Below are 19,051 nucleotides of genomic sequence, written 5' to 3' on the forward strand. Positions count from 1 at the left end.
AGGGTATCAGTAATATCTGGAAGGGAATGGAAGAAGCTGGTATGTGTGTATATTTGATTTGCTTTTTATTTTTAAAAATGTACAAAAGCCAAATTGACACAGAACATTAAGTGATTAAATCAGGAAACCTGAGCTTTTGAAGAAGCAGGGTACTGAAGGACCTTACTAACTTTGAAGAAAAAATATTAAAACTAACAAAATGCTTTGTTGTGGTCTCCTACTCTGGCAATGAAAGCATCGGAAAATTGATTGGGTCTTCATCTGTGCAGGCTGATTAAAGCATAACCCTATTGTCTGGAACAATATGGAAGGCAGCTAGAGGAAATAAAATCCACAGAAAACAAAACACAGTCAAAAAATATACATACGTATCAAGATATTGATGTTTTAGGCAATAATTACAATGAAATTTTAAAACACAGAAAAGAATCACATGTGAAAACGAGTAAAATTTTGCTGTTAAGCAGCACAGCATTCTGACAGGAATTGCCTATCAATAAGGGGAGCACTGACAATGCTGCATCAAGCCCTTACTCAAGTCCTTCAGTGACCTCATTTTTATTTCCTTTGGTTTACCAAGCATGGAAAATTAAGCCAAAGCTTGGAATAAAGTGGGAAAAAGTCTCTGGGTTTTTTCAGTTTTGTTTTGATCAAACCAGCATGACCTCCTGTTGAGTAACATTTACAGGGATTTAATACTCAATGTGTGAATTCACGTTCCATTCCACTGCCAATTTAGCTTGGCTGTGGCATTTACCATGTTAACAAAGTCTTTAGTGAAAGATTGTTTTTGAGCTCTTGTTTTGCAGCTCAGGCAGTGTCAGGAGAACAGAACTCTGCAGTACAATCTCCACAGTACTAAATAACTTGGAAGGAAAATTTCTTACCTCCAGCAACTAGCCCAGACTCTCCTAGCTGAATTGCTACCCCAAAGCCACCAAGCTTTACTGGGGCTGAATTCTCTTTTGAGGCAAGCAGTACACAGTGAGGCTGAAAAGACAAAAATCCAGACAAATTATTACATTGTTTGAGAAATGCAATCTGTATTTTAGAACTGCTTTCATAAATCTCTGAGCAGAAGTTAGATTTTGTTTTTTGTTTTTTTTTTTAATGATTTCTTAATTTCAGTTATCTTCTTTCCTGGCATGGACTCCTCTTTCTACACTGCTTCCTTTCTATTGCCCCAGGCATAGCAAAATCTTTCAGAACTTATCAGAACTAGCACAGAACACAAAGTGAAATCATGATAAAATAGAGATAAAAAATTCACATCTATACTTTCTTACCTGCTATAACTTCTTTTTTCTTTCATCCTGTTAACCCTTACACTGTTTCAACTGTCCAGCTGAAATATCCTGCCTATGATACATTTTGTGGGGTCTTATCCTTCCCACAGAAAACATAAAACACTGTTTTGAGCCTTAATCACAGAACTCACTCAGCACTTCTCAAGTGCAGGAAAGAAAAGGAACAGCCCTGGGATATTCCAGTGAGAAATATTCTTTAGGTGTCTGAACTGGATTCCAGCCACAGCCATCTATACCTTTGATTTTCCACAATAAAAGTGAGGTTTAAGGTATAAAAATGAAATAATATTATAGAACAATTCAGATGGGAACTGACTGTTGCAGGAGGAAGCAACATATAGATAAAATCTATCAGAACACAGTTTAGTATTAAATACACATACCCAAACAATTAATTTAATTTAGAACGTCCTGCATTTACTCAAAGCCTCTCTTACCAATACCACATAATTCAAAATGAAGAACCTCAAATTTGTATACTACTTCCCAAGAATACATTACTGCTTAAATTGCAAAACTAAGAACTCGAAAGAGTGCCCAGGAGCTACCAGAAGTTCAGTCTGACTACCTGTAAAGTTATCATCTCTAACCACCCATGTCTTTTTGTAAAAGTTTAAATTATATAATAAAGACCTTCAAGACAATGTTCTTGAGATCTTCATTAAATTTAGGCCATGTCACATCAGGCCTCTAGAACCTACTCTTAAATTTCCAATTTACAAATGTAATTTTCAATTCCTTATGCCTCACTTGAAAGAGTATTACCAGGTGGTACTACTGCTGCACATCGTATTTCACTTCTGCCTTAGTGACATGGTTAAGCTGCACACTTCGGGCACTTTCACATCCTCTCATCATTGTCATTTTGAGTGAGAAAAAACAACAATTCTAATCCCAGGCAAGGAGAAAGGTACACGGGAGAATGATATAAACATTAATAAAATGTACCATTCCACTGTGGTGCTGATTTATCATTACCTTACACTGGAAAAACTGACACTATTTCCATGAAAGAGATGACAGACTATACCAACATAATCATCACCCAAAAAGCCACTTGCACTGCTCACCAGAAACAAAATCTCTGAGAGAAAAAACCCTGAATCTCCAATTCAGAGTAAAAATGAGAAAAATTTATTACAGAACCTCTCTCAGCAGAGCCCAAGTAAACTGGGTATTGACAGTTAAAAATGCCTTTAAAAAAACCAAACAAATGAGTTGCAACACCAGTCAAAACTTCCCCTTGTTGCCCATTGCACGAGTCAGCTGGAGCTCACCACTTTCAGAGAGAAGCTGCTGCTGTAGCTTTCTAATAAGAGGAGCTGCACGTTTCTCCTCCATCCTCACCAGCGGTTTTGAGAACCAGCAGAACTTCTGAACACATAAATGGTAAGTGGCTTCTTTTATACTTAAGCTGTAGTAAAATAAATCTCTACTAACATGTCTCTTAACTGCAGAGTGTTACTGACCTCCAAATCCTTTTCTAAGTATATCTAGATTTAAGCACATCTGCTTTCTTAGAGGTGACACAACTTACGACAGCGAAAAGTTTTGTTTCCAACCCATTCGCAGTGTAACCCAAGTTTCTTTCTCATGGATCTAAACTTGTCACTGCTTATACAAGTCCCCAGATCAAATATTTTCACAGAAAAGCAATTTAAACAAGAAGTCATAGCAGGAGATGGGTTTCAAGATGTATTTGAAAGCACTGCAGTCTGAACTCAACCTCCTGGAATTACTTGCCCTGACAATATCATGTAGCGAGTATGGGAACAGCTGTTTTTGAAACTGCTAACATACCCTACCAGTTCAGTTCAATTGTAGAGTCAGATAACATTGGGTATTAAAATATTTTAGACTCTACTCTCAAGAATTCAGATTCTGCAAGTCCGTTAAGTCTTCTAAAGAATTTTACCTAAAGTAGTGTCATTTTCACTGCTGTGGCTGCACCACAGAATTAAATGTAAATTTGCATTTTTTTAGATCTAGCATGCAAATTGCACGGCCTAGACACAGACCTAGCATAAAAACCATTTTAAGATTACATATACAGCAGTATTTTTTGTTGGGTTTTTTTTTTCCGTAACAGTTGCCAGATAGCTAAATTCAGAGTGCCAAAACCACTTCTGAAAATTTTGTGAGACTATGGGAAAAAGCCTCTTTCCTCTGTAAAACAAAAACATCCTAAATAAACTTTTTAATGGCATTTCTTGTTGCTATGATAAACAAGCTGAAGACTAAAGTTTCCTCATTACTTATCAGTGATAACCATATCTCTAAACGCCTTCATGTGAATGCTCTCCAAACCACATTACTTTTTTGGTTTTCCTTCCTTGGTAAAGGCTGACTTCTGTCTTTCACATTGTACCTTCCTGGTCAGCAATAAGCTCAGTGAAATTAAAAACTATCCAATCAACAAAGAAAACCATGAAAATGAGGAAGGTCTGAAAACAACCTGTTACTGCATTAATGTGATTTCCAGCTAACAGTAGTTTATTTGTGTAATACTGATTTGTGAATAGTCAAGAGAAGGAAAAAAGCCACTTAAATTTATGTGAAGGTACAGATTACTAAAGAAAAGCTGCTGCAGTAATACTGCCTCACAGGGTTACTCACAACACAGTACACAGCCAAATAAATATTAATTCACGAATGCTTTTTTAATTGCGAACCAGTGAGTTGCATGCGAGAGATCTGAATTATTTAAAATCAACACAGGTGAGTTAAGACTTGTTCTGATATACTTCTATGTACTTTGTATCAGCACTGAAAATACTTAGTTACACTTACCTGTCCCTGTTTAACCTTAGTTAAAAAATTTTCTGTTCCAGAAATGCTGGTTCTAAGAAGTGAACTTAAAAAATTCTTTGTTCTTACAGATTAAAAAACCCACTTAAGTTTGCAGGAAAGTGTAACAGTTGTCTTTTAAAACAACACAAGACAGCAATAAGGCTGTAATTACAGAAATAGTTATCTGTGTGAGTACTCTACACTATCTGTTCTTTCGTGCCTGCAGATTACCTAGACTTACATTATTTTATGATATCTGGCTGAAACTCCTTCTATTCAGCTATTCAGACCAGATATTCAGATTTTACTAATACTTTTATTAATATTTCAGTGCATTTATTCCTTTTAGCTCCAGTATTTCATGTTTATTTCACATTACACTGTAGACAATAAAGGAAACTGACGAATGTACGGAGATTCTTAAAATCTCTCTTTGTTTCTTTGCAGAACAGCTAAAAACCCTTTGTAAATGATGGCTGCAACTCCAGCTGATTTACCAACCATTGGTCCACACAAGGAGGAATTCTGGAGTAACCAAAGCAACCTGACCATAAATGCCTCAGAAAGTCACAATGATGCCAGCTGTTCCTTGGATGACAACAACTCACTGTCACTCACTTTGATAGTTTTTTATTCCATAATTTTTGTCGTTGGATTGGTTGGAAATATTATAGCCCTGTTTGCTTTCCTGTGCATTCATCAGAAAAGGAATTCTATCCAAGTCTACTTGCTAAATGTAGCTATTGCAGACCTTCTGCTGATCTTCTGTCTTCCCTTCCGGATACTCTATCATGCCACCAACCGCTGGATGTTTGGGAGGATTTTTTGCAAGATTGTGGGAACTCAGTTTTACATGAATATGTACATTAGCATAGTACTGTTGGGATTAATTAGTCTGGATCGCTATATAAAAATAAATAAGTCTGTGAAGCGTTCGAAGATGTTAACCACTACCCGGAGTGTGCAGATTTGTTGCACGGTGTGGGCGATTGCACTGACAGGATTTATAGTGGTAGTTGCACCATCTTTCCTTATGACTGAGGTCAGCAATTCCACCAAGTGCTTTCATTACCGAAGCAAACAGAATGGAGAGAAGATAGAAGCAATTTTAAACTTCATCACTGTACTGATTTTTTGGATAGTTTTTTTCCTTTTGATCCTTTCGTATGTTAAAATTGCCAAGAACCTTCTGAAAATTTCGAGGAGAAGGGCAAATTTTCCCAATGCAGGAAAATACACCCAGACAGCAAGAAATTCGTTCATTGTTCTCATAATTTTCACTGTCTGTTTTGTGCCTTATCACATGTTCAGGTTTGCCTACATCACATCACAGCTACGAACCCCATCCTGCTATTGGAGAGAGATCATTCACACGTCCAACGAGGTGATGCTCATATTTTCATCATTTAACAGCTGCCTAGACCCAGTTATGTATTTCCTAATGTCCAGAAGTGTCCGTAAGACTGTATTCCAACTGATCTGCAGAAAACTTCATGGAGAGTCAAGCCTAAACTTGGAGAGCACTTCAGACATAAAACTCGGCCAATACGCTCAAGAGCGATTATCCACCACCACTCCTCCCCACTCCACCTACTCAAGGAAGAAGTCTATAATCTGAATGTTCAAATGAATCTCTTCCACTTCAGGTCACCAATTTCAGATCACAAAATCCTCTACTCTACAGCTACTCATTCTGCCTCTTTCCTCCTGTTGAGAAAAATGAGAAGTCTTACTTCTGTTTGTGAAAATGAGAAGTTTCTTTTCAGAAGCATTCTTTCGCTCTTGTTTGTTAAGAAAACAAATTAGGAAGTTCTCAGACATTTTGTGTTGGACTAAACTAGAACACTAACTGCATTTAGGGAGATTTCCACAAAGGGGTTTGAACCTGTAAAAGTAAACTTTTATACAGATATTAATATTAGTAGCTTGTGTATGTAAATAATAGTTGAATTTTGCAAAAAGTAAATTCTGTCCTATTTGAAAGACCTAGATACCATTACAGGCTTTATGTATTTTATGGTTTTCTCTGTTTTAAAAGTTTTCCAAGATATCAATATTTTAACAACATGTATAAATATATTTTTAAAGAAAATATTTGAAAATTTAGCAACATGTGTCTTAAAAATGAGGGGAAGAATATAACAGCTTTCAATTCAGTTTTATGTTCAGAAGACACTCTTGGTCTTATTAAGCAGCAAAATTAAAATATTCGACCCTTCTAAGACCCTTGCATTTCCAACATTTTAATGAGTGTCAAGGTCAAACACCTGAGGAAAAGCAAGCAACGCTTTCAGAAAAATCAAAATAAATGAAGGAGAGATGACACGTGGGTATTTCCTAAGATTTCCTTCAATGTGACAAATTTGATGACTGCAGCTATGCATAGTTCAGCAAGGAACATAAAATCACAGAACAAAACAAAAGGATCAGCCAGGCTCAGCCACCTATCTTCTCCTAGATTTCCAAAGCCACACATTCCAGCTGCATGCTCCCTCCCTGGCAGGAGACTTTTCTTTCCATGTGATTGAAATAATCTTGGTAACTGCTGATGCCATGTGAATAGCAACGTAACAGCAACGTTTCACAGCTACAGCTATATTCTTAGATTAAAACTAAACAGCTTTATGTGTTTAGGCACAAATGAATTTCAAACTGTAACATTTCTCAAAAACCAGAGAGCTGAAGGTGGGGGCTGTCTGGCAAAAAGATGACTAAAGCAGCAGAACCATGAACAACTCAAATGTCTGGAACAACAGATGACAAAGGTGAAAGAAATAGAGGCCAGACATCAAGCTTGGTAAAATAGGGATTTATTATCTTGACACATACAAACAATACTGCTCAAGTAAGGAGGTGTAAAGAAGTTGGTTTTAATATGACTACCAGTAACTTCTCTAATGGCTCATGTGATTTTTAATGCCAAATCTCTGCAGATTTTTACTCATTCCACACAATATTCTGATTTTACAGAAGATACTCCTAATACTCTGACTGAACAAAGTAAATATAAGGCTTCATCTATGCTAGATATAAACTTGGTTTGATTTTTATGTGATGTTACATCATTCAGATTTGATAGAACTGGATATAAACATGTTAAACAAATTACAATGACTAGCAGTCTATTTTGTTTTCTTTCTTTCTTTCTTTTAAAATAAAAAATTAGGTAGTTTCTTAATCTTCAAAAGAAAGATTCTCACAAACATGTAATTTCATAAAGATATGAGAGTAACTGCCTTTTTAATTAAACATTTCAGCATACCACAGAGGTCTTTGTACAGAAATTTCTGACTCTCAAAGTAATTGCATTTCATGATCTTTTATGATTTTTTCATCCTATTTATATTAATGCTTCTCTTGGTTTTGTATTTGTACAGTGCAATTTTATTATGCAATCCTGTAGTTCTACATACATCAATTCTGGTACATCTAATAGAGTTTATAAATCATAATTTCACAATATATATATGTTATCTCATCATTCCTTCTTTTCTATGGTTACTCTGTGAGCAGCTGGTTGATGATACTGAACAGCAGGTTGGGGTGGGGGTGTGGACTGGGGAACTCAGGAAAAGACAGACATGAACAACAGCAGCTTGAACAAAATTTGAATTCTAAAATTCTTTTGAATGAAGCATTAAATTTTCATTTACAAGGCTTGTAATTCATGGATGCAGCAGTGTTGCCAAAACAGACTCAGATCTCTTCAGAAGATCAAGTAGCAGTACAGAGTTTTGATACTGAAAATCCAAACTTCATTGAATTCATCAAGTCTCCAGCTGAGAAATGAAAATCTGAAAGGTCTATAAGAAAATCTCCAAGAGCAGGCATGGCACAGAAGAGAACAGGAATAACCACATGATCTTGACAAAGTGCAGCATTAAGGGAGGAGCCATCAGAACAAAGAGACAACCACAGAAAGCCATCAGAAAATACTTTTGGATTTCTACAACTATATAAATCTGTGCTTCAAGGTTTCAAAGGCCAGATGTATCAACTGGCTCAGAAAGGGATTTGAAACTAGACAGCACTGTCTCGTAGGAAGCAATTACTACTGACCAAGAAACAGAAGCAGGTATCTTTAATGTTTTTAAAATATATTTAAAATCCTTACATATTTTTTTTGACCATCAGTTTTCCCAAATTTGAGGGTAAAACATTAGGCCTTACAAAAAAGTATTACTGAAGAACAAACAGTCCTGGAACAACTTGAGAGACCTGCTGAAAGTCATTTGACCTGTGACGTGTCAAATGACCACAGAATCAGTCACTCAAATAGTGTGTCTTACTTCTCCTCTTCCCAGTGCTTCCTAGTTACCTGAGTCTTCAGATTAATTTACACACGAAGGTAATTCTATTTATTTTGCTTTCTGTATTTAAAGGCTAACTCAACACATATCTCCATGTATCTGCAAGAACCTAATTTTCCTCTTTACTCAAATCTGTAACACATACTTGCATTTCAACGGGTGTCCCAAAATGTCTTGTGCTGGTTTTGGCTGTGACTCCTCCAACAAGCAAGAGCCTGGGGGTGCACAAGGACATGGGAGGGGACACAGCAGGGACAGATGACCCCAGGGACATCCCAGAGCACATGGTGCTATAAACAGAAGCCAAGAATGAGGTTTGGCTGTGTTGCCATTTGTCAGGAACTCACTGGCACTGGTCAGGGCACTGGGGCACTGGTCAGATGGAGCTGCTTCCTACCACTTCATCTTTTAGTTTCTGCTTGTTTCTTTTGCTTCAACCTTATTAAACTCTTTATCACAAACCATGGATTTCCACTTTTACTCTACCAATTCTCTCCCCCTGCCCACTGGAGAGGAAGTAAGAGAATGTATGGGATTTAGGTGCTTTCTGGGATAAAACCACAACCACCTACTTTGGATTGATTTGATCAGAGGGTGTCAGACAAAGTAGGAGGCAGCACCAGAAGGGGAGGTCTGTTCTGCACAACAGCAGCCAGAAGAACAAAAAGGGGAAGAGGCAAAAAAATCACAAACGAGTTTTCTCACTTTTACCCTTCTGATTCTCGCCCCCATCCCACTGACTGTGAGTCAGTGAGCGGATGTAAAGGCCCACCTACCTACCAGTGTTAAACCACCATCAACTTTCACTTTTGCACTGAAATTATTTGCAATTATTTTGATAACACAACATGGAAATATTTAATGGAATCACTTCCCTTACAACACTGGCCAATGAAACCATAAAAGAGGAGTGCAACTTATATCACTGAAAAACAAGCAAGAACCACGTTATTCCCAGAACTGGGAAGTTCACATATGGAAGCTTTAATTTGATGCTCTGACAGCACATATAAGGCTGTGAGAGACAGTGTCAAGTCAGGCTGAAGTTGAGGAATTTCACCACTGGGAATTTGCTGGGTTTTGTGTTTTTAGGGCCAGAAAACAAGCTGTCTGCATATAATGATGAAATACAGCACATGCTGCCTATTGGCAATATAAAATCTAGTACATGTATAAATTAAGAGTGATCATGGTTTGAGAATAGAGAAAATAGAAATCATTGAGGTGAATGATGCACATAAAAAAGATTATGAAGAACTTACGGGTTCATGGCATAAAAAAAAAGCATGTGTTCCATTTGAGTATCTTCAAATACATTTTAGGTAAAACACAATTTTTAATTTAAGTGAATGGAAATGGTGCACTTAAAGAATAAGAAAGGTGTTCGCTACAGCTTAGAACCAATTGTGACTGTATTCCTGGGACAGGTGGCCTTTTAAAAAAACTTCTAATACCTCATTACTTTGCTACTGCTCTCAGCAATCCACTCCAAAATAAAGCCTGATAGGCTCTAATTCATTACAACAATCTATTATCATACAATAATTCAGGAAAAAGGGCAGCAGTTACAGCTACATTTTACAACTACATCTTCTTACAGCATGAGTTTTTATCATTAAATTATAAATACTACAGGCAACAGTCAATAACCAACCAAATACTAATAGCAATTTAAAAAACCTGCTAACCGGAATTGTTCACACCACTCTCAACTTTTCAGGATATGCATTCTTGTATCTAAGCCTCAGTGGAACACCAGAGTAACAAGGACTTCTAACACTACTTAAGAAATGAATAAACATGTAATAAATAGAAGACTCTCTCTGTTAGCATGATTTTTAATATAACTATACATTCAAAAGTGGAAAGCAAGGTATAATTAAATCTAAAAAGAACAAGAATTAAAGCACATGCAAACTAATTACAGCTTTACAACCTAATTACTAATACTTCACAGCAAATAAATGTAATTGTAAATTACTTCAGCTATGAAATTAGAATAGGAAGCAAGATTACATGTCCATTATTTTAGTAAAAAAATAGTAACAATGAGACTGAACAACGATAACAGATCATGAGATGAATTCTCATAGTCCATGTTTAAACATAAAGCCAAACTAGCAAAAGAACATTGCCAAACTTCTGTTCTCATAAGGGAACTTATTTATAGGTGCTGGAAAATCCTCATTTTAAAACCACTTATGCATCGGAAAGCAGAAAACCCAAACATCTCCACTTCTGCAGAAATAAACAGAGTTTGATCTGTGATCACACCTATGCTGTGGAGGAAGGAAACTATCCTGTGTACACCTCTGGATTTGTGTAAAACACTGCATTTCTTGGACAGTGAGTCCATTTTCTCTGCCAGAACCCTTGGATGCATCAGCTGTAAATTGCTTCCACACAAACCATCACCTGAGCAGACTGAAGAGACTTGCCCATCAGGTCACTCACATGAGGACAGACATGGACACAGCACAACTGCACGTGGGCTTTGGGAACAGACAGCTTGGTGACAGCTTGTGGAGTTGAAGAACTGCTAAATATCACTGAAAATAGAAGTTTTCTCGCAAAACTAGCAGCATGAAGTGGGCAGTCCCCAAAGAGAACTCCTCCACCCTCCAAGGGGAAAGCACTATATAAAGGATTGCAAGGTGTTTCTGCACCGTACCCTAAAGGATTGTTACAGCTGTTCCATTCTATTGCCATTTTTTCCCCCAATGGAGCTGATCCTGACTTAATTTCAAAGCCTTTTTTTTGTACAGACATCATCTTTTCTGAACTTTAAATGCCTACCTGCCTCCTGATCTTGTAAAAGGAAAGTGTACGCTCTGAAAATCTGCTTATGTTAGAGAGAAATTTTTAACCGAACTCGCCAGGTTCCAGTGCCATCAATTTTCACTGCAGCAGTGGAGATAAAACTGACACCAGACAGAAATATTTCCTCTCAGCAAGGGAAGGTGGCTGCAGCTTTTATAGGTAAGCTTAAAATTACCACTTCTTTGTTTTACCTGACAAAATTTGGTCAATGACATAAAGATTTTCATTAGACTTCTAAAATGAGTAAATTCAACAAATATTTTGTGAAATTAACTCATTATAATACAAGAATTTAATACATTTTGGTTGAACAATACATATGGAACTTAGAGTACACTAAAATGCAAGAGCTATGAAAGTTAGTTTAATTTGGAAATTTGTCAAACACCGCCTACAACACACTTTTTATGCTTGGTGTCTGGGCTTTTTATCATTGTTACACTGAATCCTCTTTAGCATCAGAGTTCATTTGCTTACAGCTGTTTAAAAACAAAGTCCCCAAGTTTGAAATCTGTTTTTTTTTTCCCATATCATTCGATATTAAAAAAAAAAAGCTAACTAGGATACACAACACTACAACATGTATGGATATGTATGCATACAACAGTAAAAACTCTCCACTACAGGGTTGTAAGCTGAAATGTCAGTTTTTACACACAGTCGTTGCATAGAGCTTTCACTTCTTATTTTCAGTTTGGAAACTGAAAAAGACTGAAAAACGAACTTGGAAAAAATTATTATACTGCAGTTTTCAACCATCGTTGTATACGCTAAAAAATACAGACTGAGTTGCTAAATGTACATCTGACAGAGCTGTGATAAAGTAACACCACATACAGACGTGTGCACAGAATAAATATATACAGTGAGATTCTTGCAGCATACAGACTAATTTGTAGTTAAATGGAGATACAGATACTCTTCAGCATTTCTGGAAATAAAGTAAGTCTTTGCACTTAATTAGCTTATTTAATTTTAAATGGTCTGTAAGTGGTTTCGAAATTAGGTTACAGACGTTCCAGAAGAGTGAGAAATAAACCAAGATTACAGAAGTTATTGCCAGACCCTAGCTTGAACCTTCAGCTTCCTAATTTATTTTATTAGATTATATGCACATAAAAGCTTTGGGGTTTAACTTTTCTTCGTAAAAGTTCAGTGGAAGAGAATGCCCAAACTGTAACCTCATGCAAACTTAAGGCAACAGCATCAAAGAATGACAAAGAAACAGGGAGACAAAGAAACAGCTGAGATAAGAGCAAAGAAGAGATGTCAGATGCACATTATAGAAATATTAATTTTGTAACTGTGTTCCAGCTCTGACACTCAAGAAACACTGCCATAAATGAACAGCTCATCATGTCTTCAGCCATCGCCGGCTACCACCGTAGCTCTCCCCGTCATCTACTCCTGCCTCCTTCCTGCTGGAATCTTTGGGAACATCCTGGCCGCCTGGATATTTTCCCGGAAAGTGCCCAGCCGAAAGACACAGTACATTTACCTGGCCAACCTGGTGACTGCCAACCTGCTGGTTTGCAGCACCATGCCGTTCCTGGCTGCCTACTTTGCCGGCGGGCACCGCTGGCCCTACGGGTCACTGGCATGCAAGGTCGCCCATCACCTGGGGGCACTGGTGATGCACGTCAGCATGTACGTGACCATCACCATCCTGTGCTCCATTGCCCTCAGCCAGTATGCCACGCTGAAGAAGAGCACTGGCACACAACACTCCCCAGATCTCCCAGGAAACTTCCAGAGGCGCCTGCTGCAGAAGTTCCGACGGCCGAAGTTTGCGAAGTATTTTTGTGTCATTATCTGGATGATTGTGCTCTGCATAACAGCCACAGCCATCACGGTCAACGTCCAGCACAGGGTTTCAGAAGAGTTCCCCACGTGCTACAACATTAGGGTAGAAGTTGGTGATCGTCCCGAAATGATAGCAACTTCCCTTGCCACTGTGTGCTTTTTCCTGTTCTTTATGACCGTTTTGTGGTCATACTATTCTCTTACCAGGCATCTGAGCAGAATACAAGAAAACACTTGTATTGGAGAAAAACATCTAATTTACAGAAGAGTGAAAAGAAACGTCCTTGTCATCCAGATAATATTAACTGTCTGCTTTCTTCCATACCATATTTTTAGGCCAATTTTCTATGTACTGGGTACAGATAATGACTGTCCAAGGTTAAACTATCTAGTGGAAATTAAAAATTTCCTTACTTGTCTTGCTGCTGCTAAAAGCAGTTTAGATCCAGTTATAACCATTCTTTTAGATAAAACCTTTAAGAAAAGTCTTTATGGCCTGTTTACAAAATCCACACCAGAACATCAAAAACACAACAACGATATTATCGCTGAAATGCGAAGGAATATGGAAAGATTTTCATAGACTATAAATAATAATAAACTAATTTTAACTACCTTTAGGCAGGCTTTGATCTAAAATCATAAATATTTAAATAAAATGGTAACATCTTCTATTTTCTTTTCAAGCCATCTTGTTTGTTACACCAACATTAGCCATAATAAATCCGATGTGTATATCCAAATGAATCCAAGGAGTTTGTACAGTGAACAATGTAAAACCTATTCATCCACATAATACAAAAGACATTTTATATTTGATCTGTGGACAGTTTCTTTTACCTAAAAAGTCAAGGAAGAAGGCAAAAACTAGGTTGAAATTGAGGACCCAGCTCTCTCTTTTTATCAGTAGGTGTTCTGGACACAGGTTTCCTTTACAAGAAGGTTGAACAAAGCACAGACATTTTCCTTGGGATGGCTGAACACAACTGTGCTACACTTCCAATGGCCAGGTAACTACAGCAAGATAGAACTGAGCAGTCAAAGTTTTCCAGATGGCAAAGTGCTCCTGACAGGACTGGTTTTAGATCATCAGCTGCATGTCTGGGTGAGCAGAACTGTTCACTACCAAAGTGCTTTTCTAATTTGCACAGACACAACCCCAAACCCCACCACTTCTGTCCTTCCTGAAATACATTTTGCAGTGAATTTAGCTGCAGTTATCTCAGCACGAAGCCTGCCTGAGGTTGTTCCTCTTAACACAGTTTTTGAGCGCAGCACAGGCTGAAGACATTCCTCCTACACTTTCCTAGTCACAACCACAAGTTCCTCAGTGCTTATCAAAAAGGCAAAAAAATGAATGAAACTTCGGGAACTACTAACCAAATATAACTTTTTGACAGACTCTTAGCAAGATCCCACTCCAACACTTCTACATAGCACCAAAAAATGACATATGCCTGACTTTTTTGCTATATAATCTGCCCAAGATGATGTCCTTTAAAGTTCTTAACTGCATCAAAGTTTTTCTTGTTTCAAAGAGTGGAAAAGCTTTTGTGCAATACAGGCAATTTGAGAAACTACAAATTGAGTCCTGCATTGGTCTAGCACTCGACAGAAGTGTTTATGGAGGAAAAATTCCCCAAAACTCAAAGGTATGAGAGAGAGTTAGAAGAACACTACAGCAAAACACAGCTCATGTGGCAAACTTCTTGCATTGTTTAGACATGTTGGTGCCAAAATCAGAAGCTAGCAGGTGACATGTGAATTATTTAATTAAAAAAAAAAATCAATTAATTTCTATCGCAGTGAACACAAAATCCTAAGGGAAACAGGCAGAGAATCCGGTTTGCAAAGTAGTTTAGAGTTCCCAAAGTGTCTGTCAAATGTTTGGTTAAACCATTCAAATGTGCTGCATGGGAAGTCAGCTCATTTATTAGAAGACATGAATTTTTTGACTGTGTGAGCAAATGACTGAATCATATAAACTTAGTGACCAGAAAGCTTGTGAATGTTCAACTCCAGGTAGGCCAAGCAGAATAAATACACCTCTCAGCAAAACTGCTTCTGAACACACTAACAGGTCAATAGGAAAAGGGCTGGACAAAACAAGCCTGGGGACTTTGAGACAGGAAGCAGAGGCACAGGAGAGAATATAAGCACAGGGAAAAGAGCATTGCCTGAAGAAACACTGAGAAAAAATACTGAAAATTTTGGTTTTGGAGTCTCTTAACTTGTACACTGAATGAGGAAGTGTTCCTCCGAAAAAATAGGTGGCCAGGTAGGACACTTCAACTGCACCTTGGATAGTGGTTTTGCAGCCTTAATCCCTTTAAAACAATTAACATGTAACAAATTCCTCACCAAGAAGTTGCTACTGGATCTCAAGGATCTAGTAAGTTCTAGAAAATACAGAAAAAACCCCACCAATTTTTACTGAATACCCCCCAGAAAGCATAAAAGAAGTTTCAAAATGAAAAGAGTAGAAGGAAAATAATATGCAACAGATTTCTTGTTTTGAGTATTCAAAGAGGGAAAAGGGAAGACGGCCTTAAAGAACAGATTCTACTCTGGTTATTTTTTAAATAGTCAAATATACAGTTGCATACACACAAACACATACATACTACTTTTACTCATTTTTTAGATATGCCTAAAAGCAGAAGTGTAAGAGTGATGAATTCTACCAGCAAAATCTGAAATGCTGAGCTACAAACAGTTCAGGCAATGAAAGACAGAAGTGGTAACTGAGTGCACTCTCAGAATTCATATAACGGGTAAAGTTCTGTATAGTGCAAAAAGCACCATGCAAATCTATCCACAGATCAAGTCTCAGGTCACCTGGAACAACTCAGATGTGCATATGTCACACAGTGCAGAGTGCATAATGCTTGGTCCTATTCCCTGGAGAAACTCCTTGGTTTTGATACCAGTCACAGAAATATTGAACTGAATCTTAATGACAGAGAAAGCAGAATATGTGTATGTTTGCTTTAGCAGGTTTATCGATTTAGATGATCACATATAGGAAACAAGCATCCATACCTACCAAGATACACCCACAATGACAACTTTGGATGTCTGCATTTTGCTGACATGCTCACCCTGACCCAACTGTACACCAATTTGCTAATCAGTAACACATACAGATACTCAAACTACTTGGAAATCATAAAACAAAGTTGGAGTACTTGGAACGAGTCAAGGATAAAACCCCGGAAACTAAAGCTCTTGATGTGATTAAATTACTCTTACATCACTTATATTAAAAGGTATTTTTACGACAAGATTCTTCCAAAACTATGTAAAATTCTACATAACAATAGAGGCTCACAAAAGATTTCAAAACCACTTGACATTTTACTGATAAAAACCATTCTGTTAAAGTTATTACAAAAATAAGCCAGTGACAAATGATACTCAAATTGCAGTGAGAGTTTTACAGGGAAAGACAAGAATCTTATTTAAAACCCACATCCCTCCCCTTTCCTTTTTGTTGTTCTCTTACATGAAGATTTCTCTATACACAAACTGCTCCGTAATGACATTTGGTAATGGAAAAGACTCCCTTTCAATGCTGCTACTTTCAATAGCCACCTTCTGGGTATTCCTGACACAGCAAGGTAATGACAGAACAAATGGAATGGCTGAGTCCTCTATCAGAAGAGGAACAAATCTTTTTGTAAGGGATAAAGTTCTTGACATTCACATTTCCTATGCACAGGTGTCATTCGTTTTCTACCTTCCTGCATCTTCTCTTTTCCTTACCATATGATCCAACTTCCAAGAACTGCAGGATCACCTTAACTGAGGGTGAAGGAAATGTGTAATTGCCACTGATTATAAAGCCTTTAAGCGATGCTGAAGGGGGTCAAATGATGTACACAGGCTCAAGAAACATCTGGTCTCACAAAGCAGTGACAGCAATTAGGACAACTGCAGGCCATCTTGTGAAAGCTTTCATGTTTTGATTCTGTCATTTTATGGTGAATGTGGGGCACTTGGAAAAGCCAGGTGAAGTTTCTGGCACCAGCAAACTTTAATTTTGTCTGCTCTAAACTGTCTAACTTCCTAACCAGCCAGGAGCTAAGGGAGCACAAAAGAGCTGAAAGACACCTAAAACCTTACATGGGCTATAGGGGGCCAATTTTCCTGTGCAGCAGAAAATGACCAAGCATTTTACATCTCAAAATAACATTCACAGACAGTCTAAAAGGGAGGAAAATGTATCCTGTCTGTCTCAACCTTATAGATTTTATTAAAGTGCTTTCACCCATTCAGGTAATTTCTGTGGTCATTTAGTCTACTTCCTTTCAAAACAATGTCTACAGTGACATCTAGAGCCTGGATACTGCAGTTAGTTTAATGTATTCTACTCCCAAACCCTACAGCTCTGCACTGCTTTTGCCAAAACAAAACACTGTTGGTTTACACTGCTTTAGATTGATATCTTGGACATTTTTTCCTAACCCATGTAATCTGAACTGGTTCATTTCTAAGGATGATATTTATGAAGAATCCCTGCAATTCTGAGGTTCTAAGAAACAGGATAAGCACTAAAATAAGTTCCCACTCTGCCCTCAGTGAAAGGGGCCTCCCTCAGAGGCCCTTGAAGCTAAAACATTTTTTTTTTCAAGAATATGGTCCAAGAAAAACAAGTGGAGCTTTCCGGAAGACACAGCAACATAAAGATTATGTTAAGTCTGAAATTCACATGGTACCAAAACCCAACAATCAAAAGTACCTAGAATCTTTAACACAGAACAAGATGAGACATTCTACTAGCAATTAAGAATCCATTTTTTGTATCTGTTTTAAAAAATTACTATTGAAACATCAAACTTAGAAAGAAAGCCTGTTATATAATAATCTTCTTGATTTTAAAAAGGAAAGGAGTAAGAGGTTGGAAATGGTCGGCAACATCTGGGTACAGAAAACCAAATGACTCCTTATAAAAATCACCAGTTCAAGTGTCTGTACTCTCTCCCCTCACAGTTCACCCTCTCTCAATCTTCTCTATTCACTAAACTCCAAGAATCACTTCTCAAACTGCATCATGACAGCTTGCTAGAATTTTCCTTAATTCCTACACTGCTTTACTCTCTTTGGATGAAACCAAACTCTTGGAGAAGTGGGAATAGCTACTTTAGGCAATGACATTAACAAAGAATATGCATATTCAAATCGAAGAGAGTCAAGCCCACTTTGGTTAAAACTCCCAGCTACTTACATTAAAATACTTTGGGATAAACTACTTCCATAAATATCCATAGAAACAGTCCAAAGTTTACCAGATCGAAGACAATATGTACATACACTGGTCTTAGACACTGCATTTTTCCTCCCAAATTTATTTATATTAAAGAAGGTTTTCATAATAATAAATGTTCATTGGACTGTCTCCAAGAAGTAGATAATATTGTAGCACTTAAGCGTGGGCATCTCTATGAAATCTTAGTGTGAATGAGGGCTGTCATTATGCTGTCAAATTGATGCCAATAAACTACCAATTCCAGTTTAATTTATGCAATTAATGTATACACACATTTTCCTAACAAGAAAAAAATGCAAGCAGATTCCGTATGAATATTCAAAAACTGACTTTCAAAGCAAGTTGTAATCAAATGCATGTGTAATTTGTGAATACAGACCTCCTAAATGTTCTATATTAATGGAATTAGGGTGGGCTTTAATCTTACATGACACAATAAGAATAAAGACACAGTCAGCAAATAGAGATTCCTTTCCTACAGCTCCTCCCTTCCCTAAATTATAGAAATTGAAATTCAGTTGTTTGCATTATTGTGATGAAGGAAAAAAAAAGTAATTAATCCCCCTTACCTTCACATCTCTGTGAATTATATTATTATCATGACAGTAACGTAGAGCTTCCAGTATCTGTCTCATGTAATGACTGAAAAAACAAACACATTATGAATGACAAACCTGCAGGGAAATTACTATACACATTTAATCTAACTGTTAAGAGTCTAACAGTATAAAACTAATCAACCAATTTAACCT

At 37.3% G+C, this 19,051-nt stretch overlaps 3 protein-coding genes across 10 annotated transcripts in view; 2 read left to right on the forward strand and 1 right to left on the reverse strand.

The window, feature by feature from the left end:
- Positions 1-19,051, reverse strand: part of CASK (calcium/calmodulin dependent serine protein kinase) — a 189,058-nt gene that overhangs the window by 81,621 nt on the left and 88,386 nt on the right. For all 8 annotated transcript variants that reach the window (XM_066314066.1, XM_066314063.1, XM_066314070.1 and 5 more), the window contains exons 5-6: positions 18,869-18,941; positions 888-990 (exon numbers count right to left, since the gene is read on the reverse strand). In XM_066314066.1, coding sequence (XP_066170163.1) covers positions 888-990; positions 18,869-18,941 — 176 coding nt within the window. The remainder of the gene's footprint in view (positions 1-887; positions 991-18,868; positions 18,942-19,051) is intronic.
- Positions 2,558-7,677, forward strand: GPR34 (G protein-coupled receptor 34). Its single transcript, XM_066314061.1, has 2 exons — positions 2,558-2,696; positions 4,545-7,677. Exon 2 carries the CDS (start codon positions 4,567-4,569, stop codon positions 5,713-5,715), a length of 1,149 nt encoding a protein of 382 aa, XP_066170158.1. The 5' UTR covers positions 2,558-2,696; positions 4,545-4,566; the 3' UTR covers positions 5,716-7,677.
- On the forward strand, positions 12,554-13,701 carry GPR82 (G protein-coupled receptor 82). The gene has a single exon (XM_066340085.1). The coding sequence runs from the start codon at positions 12,570-12,572 to the stop codon at positions 13,611-13,613; it is 1,044 nt and encodes a 347-aa protein (XP_066196182.1). The 5' UTR covers positions 12,554-12,569; the 3' UTR covers positions 13,614-13,701.

This window comes from Sylvia atricapilla, chromosome 2 (genome assembly GCF_009819655.1).
Source record: "Sylvia atricapilla isolate bSylAtr1 chromosome 2, bSylAtr1.pri, whole genome shotgun sequence".
Classification (NCBI taxonomy): domain Eukaryota; kingdom Metazoa; phylum Chordata; class Aves; order Passeriformes; family Sylviidae; genus Sylvia; species Sylvia atricapilla.

Coding starts and splice junctions, on each gene's coding strand:
- GPR34 (XM_066314061.1), top strand. CDS start 4,567: ATGATGGCTGCAACTCCAGCTGATTTACCAACCATTGGTCCACACAAG.
- GPR82 (XM_066340085.1), top strand. CDS start 12,570: ATGAACAGCTCATCATGTCTTCAGCCATCGCCGGCTACCACCGTAGCT.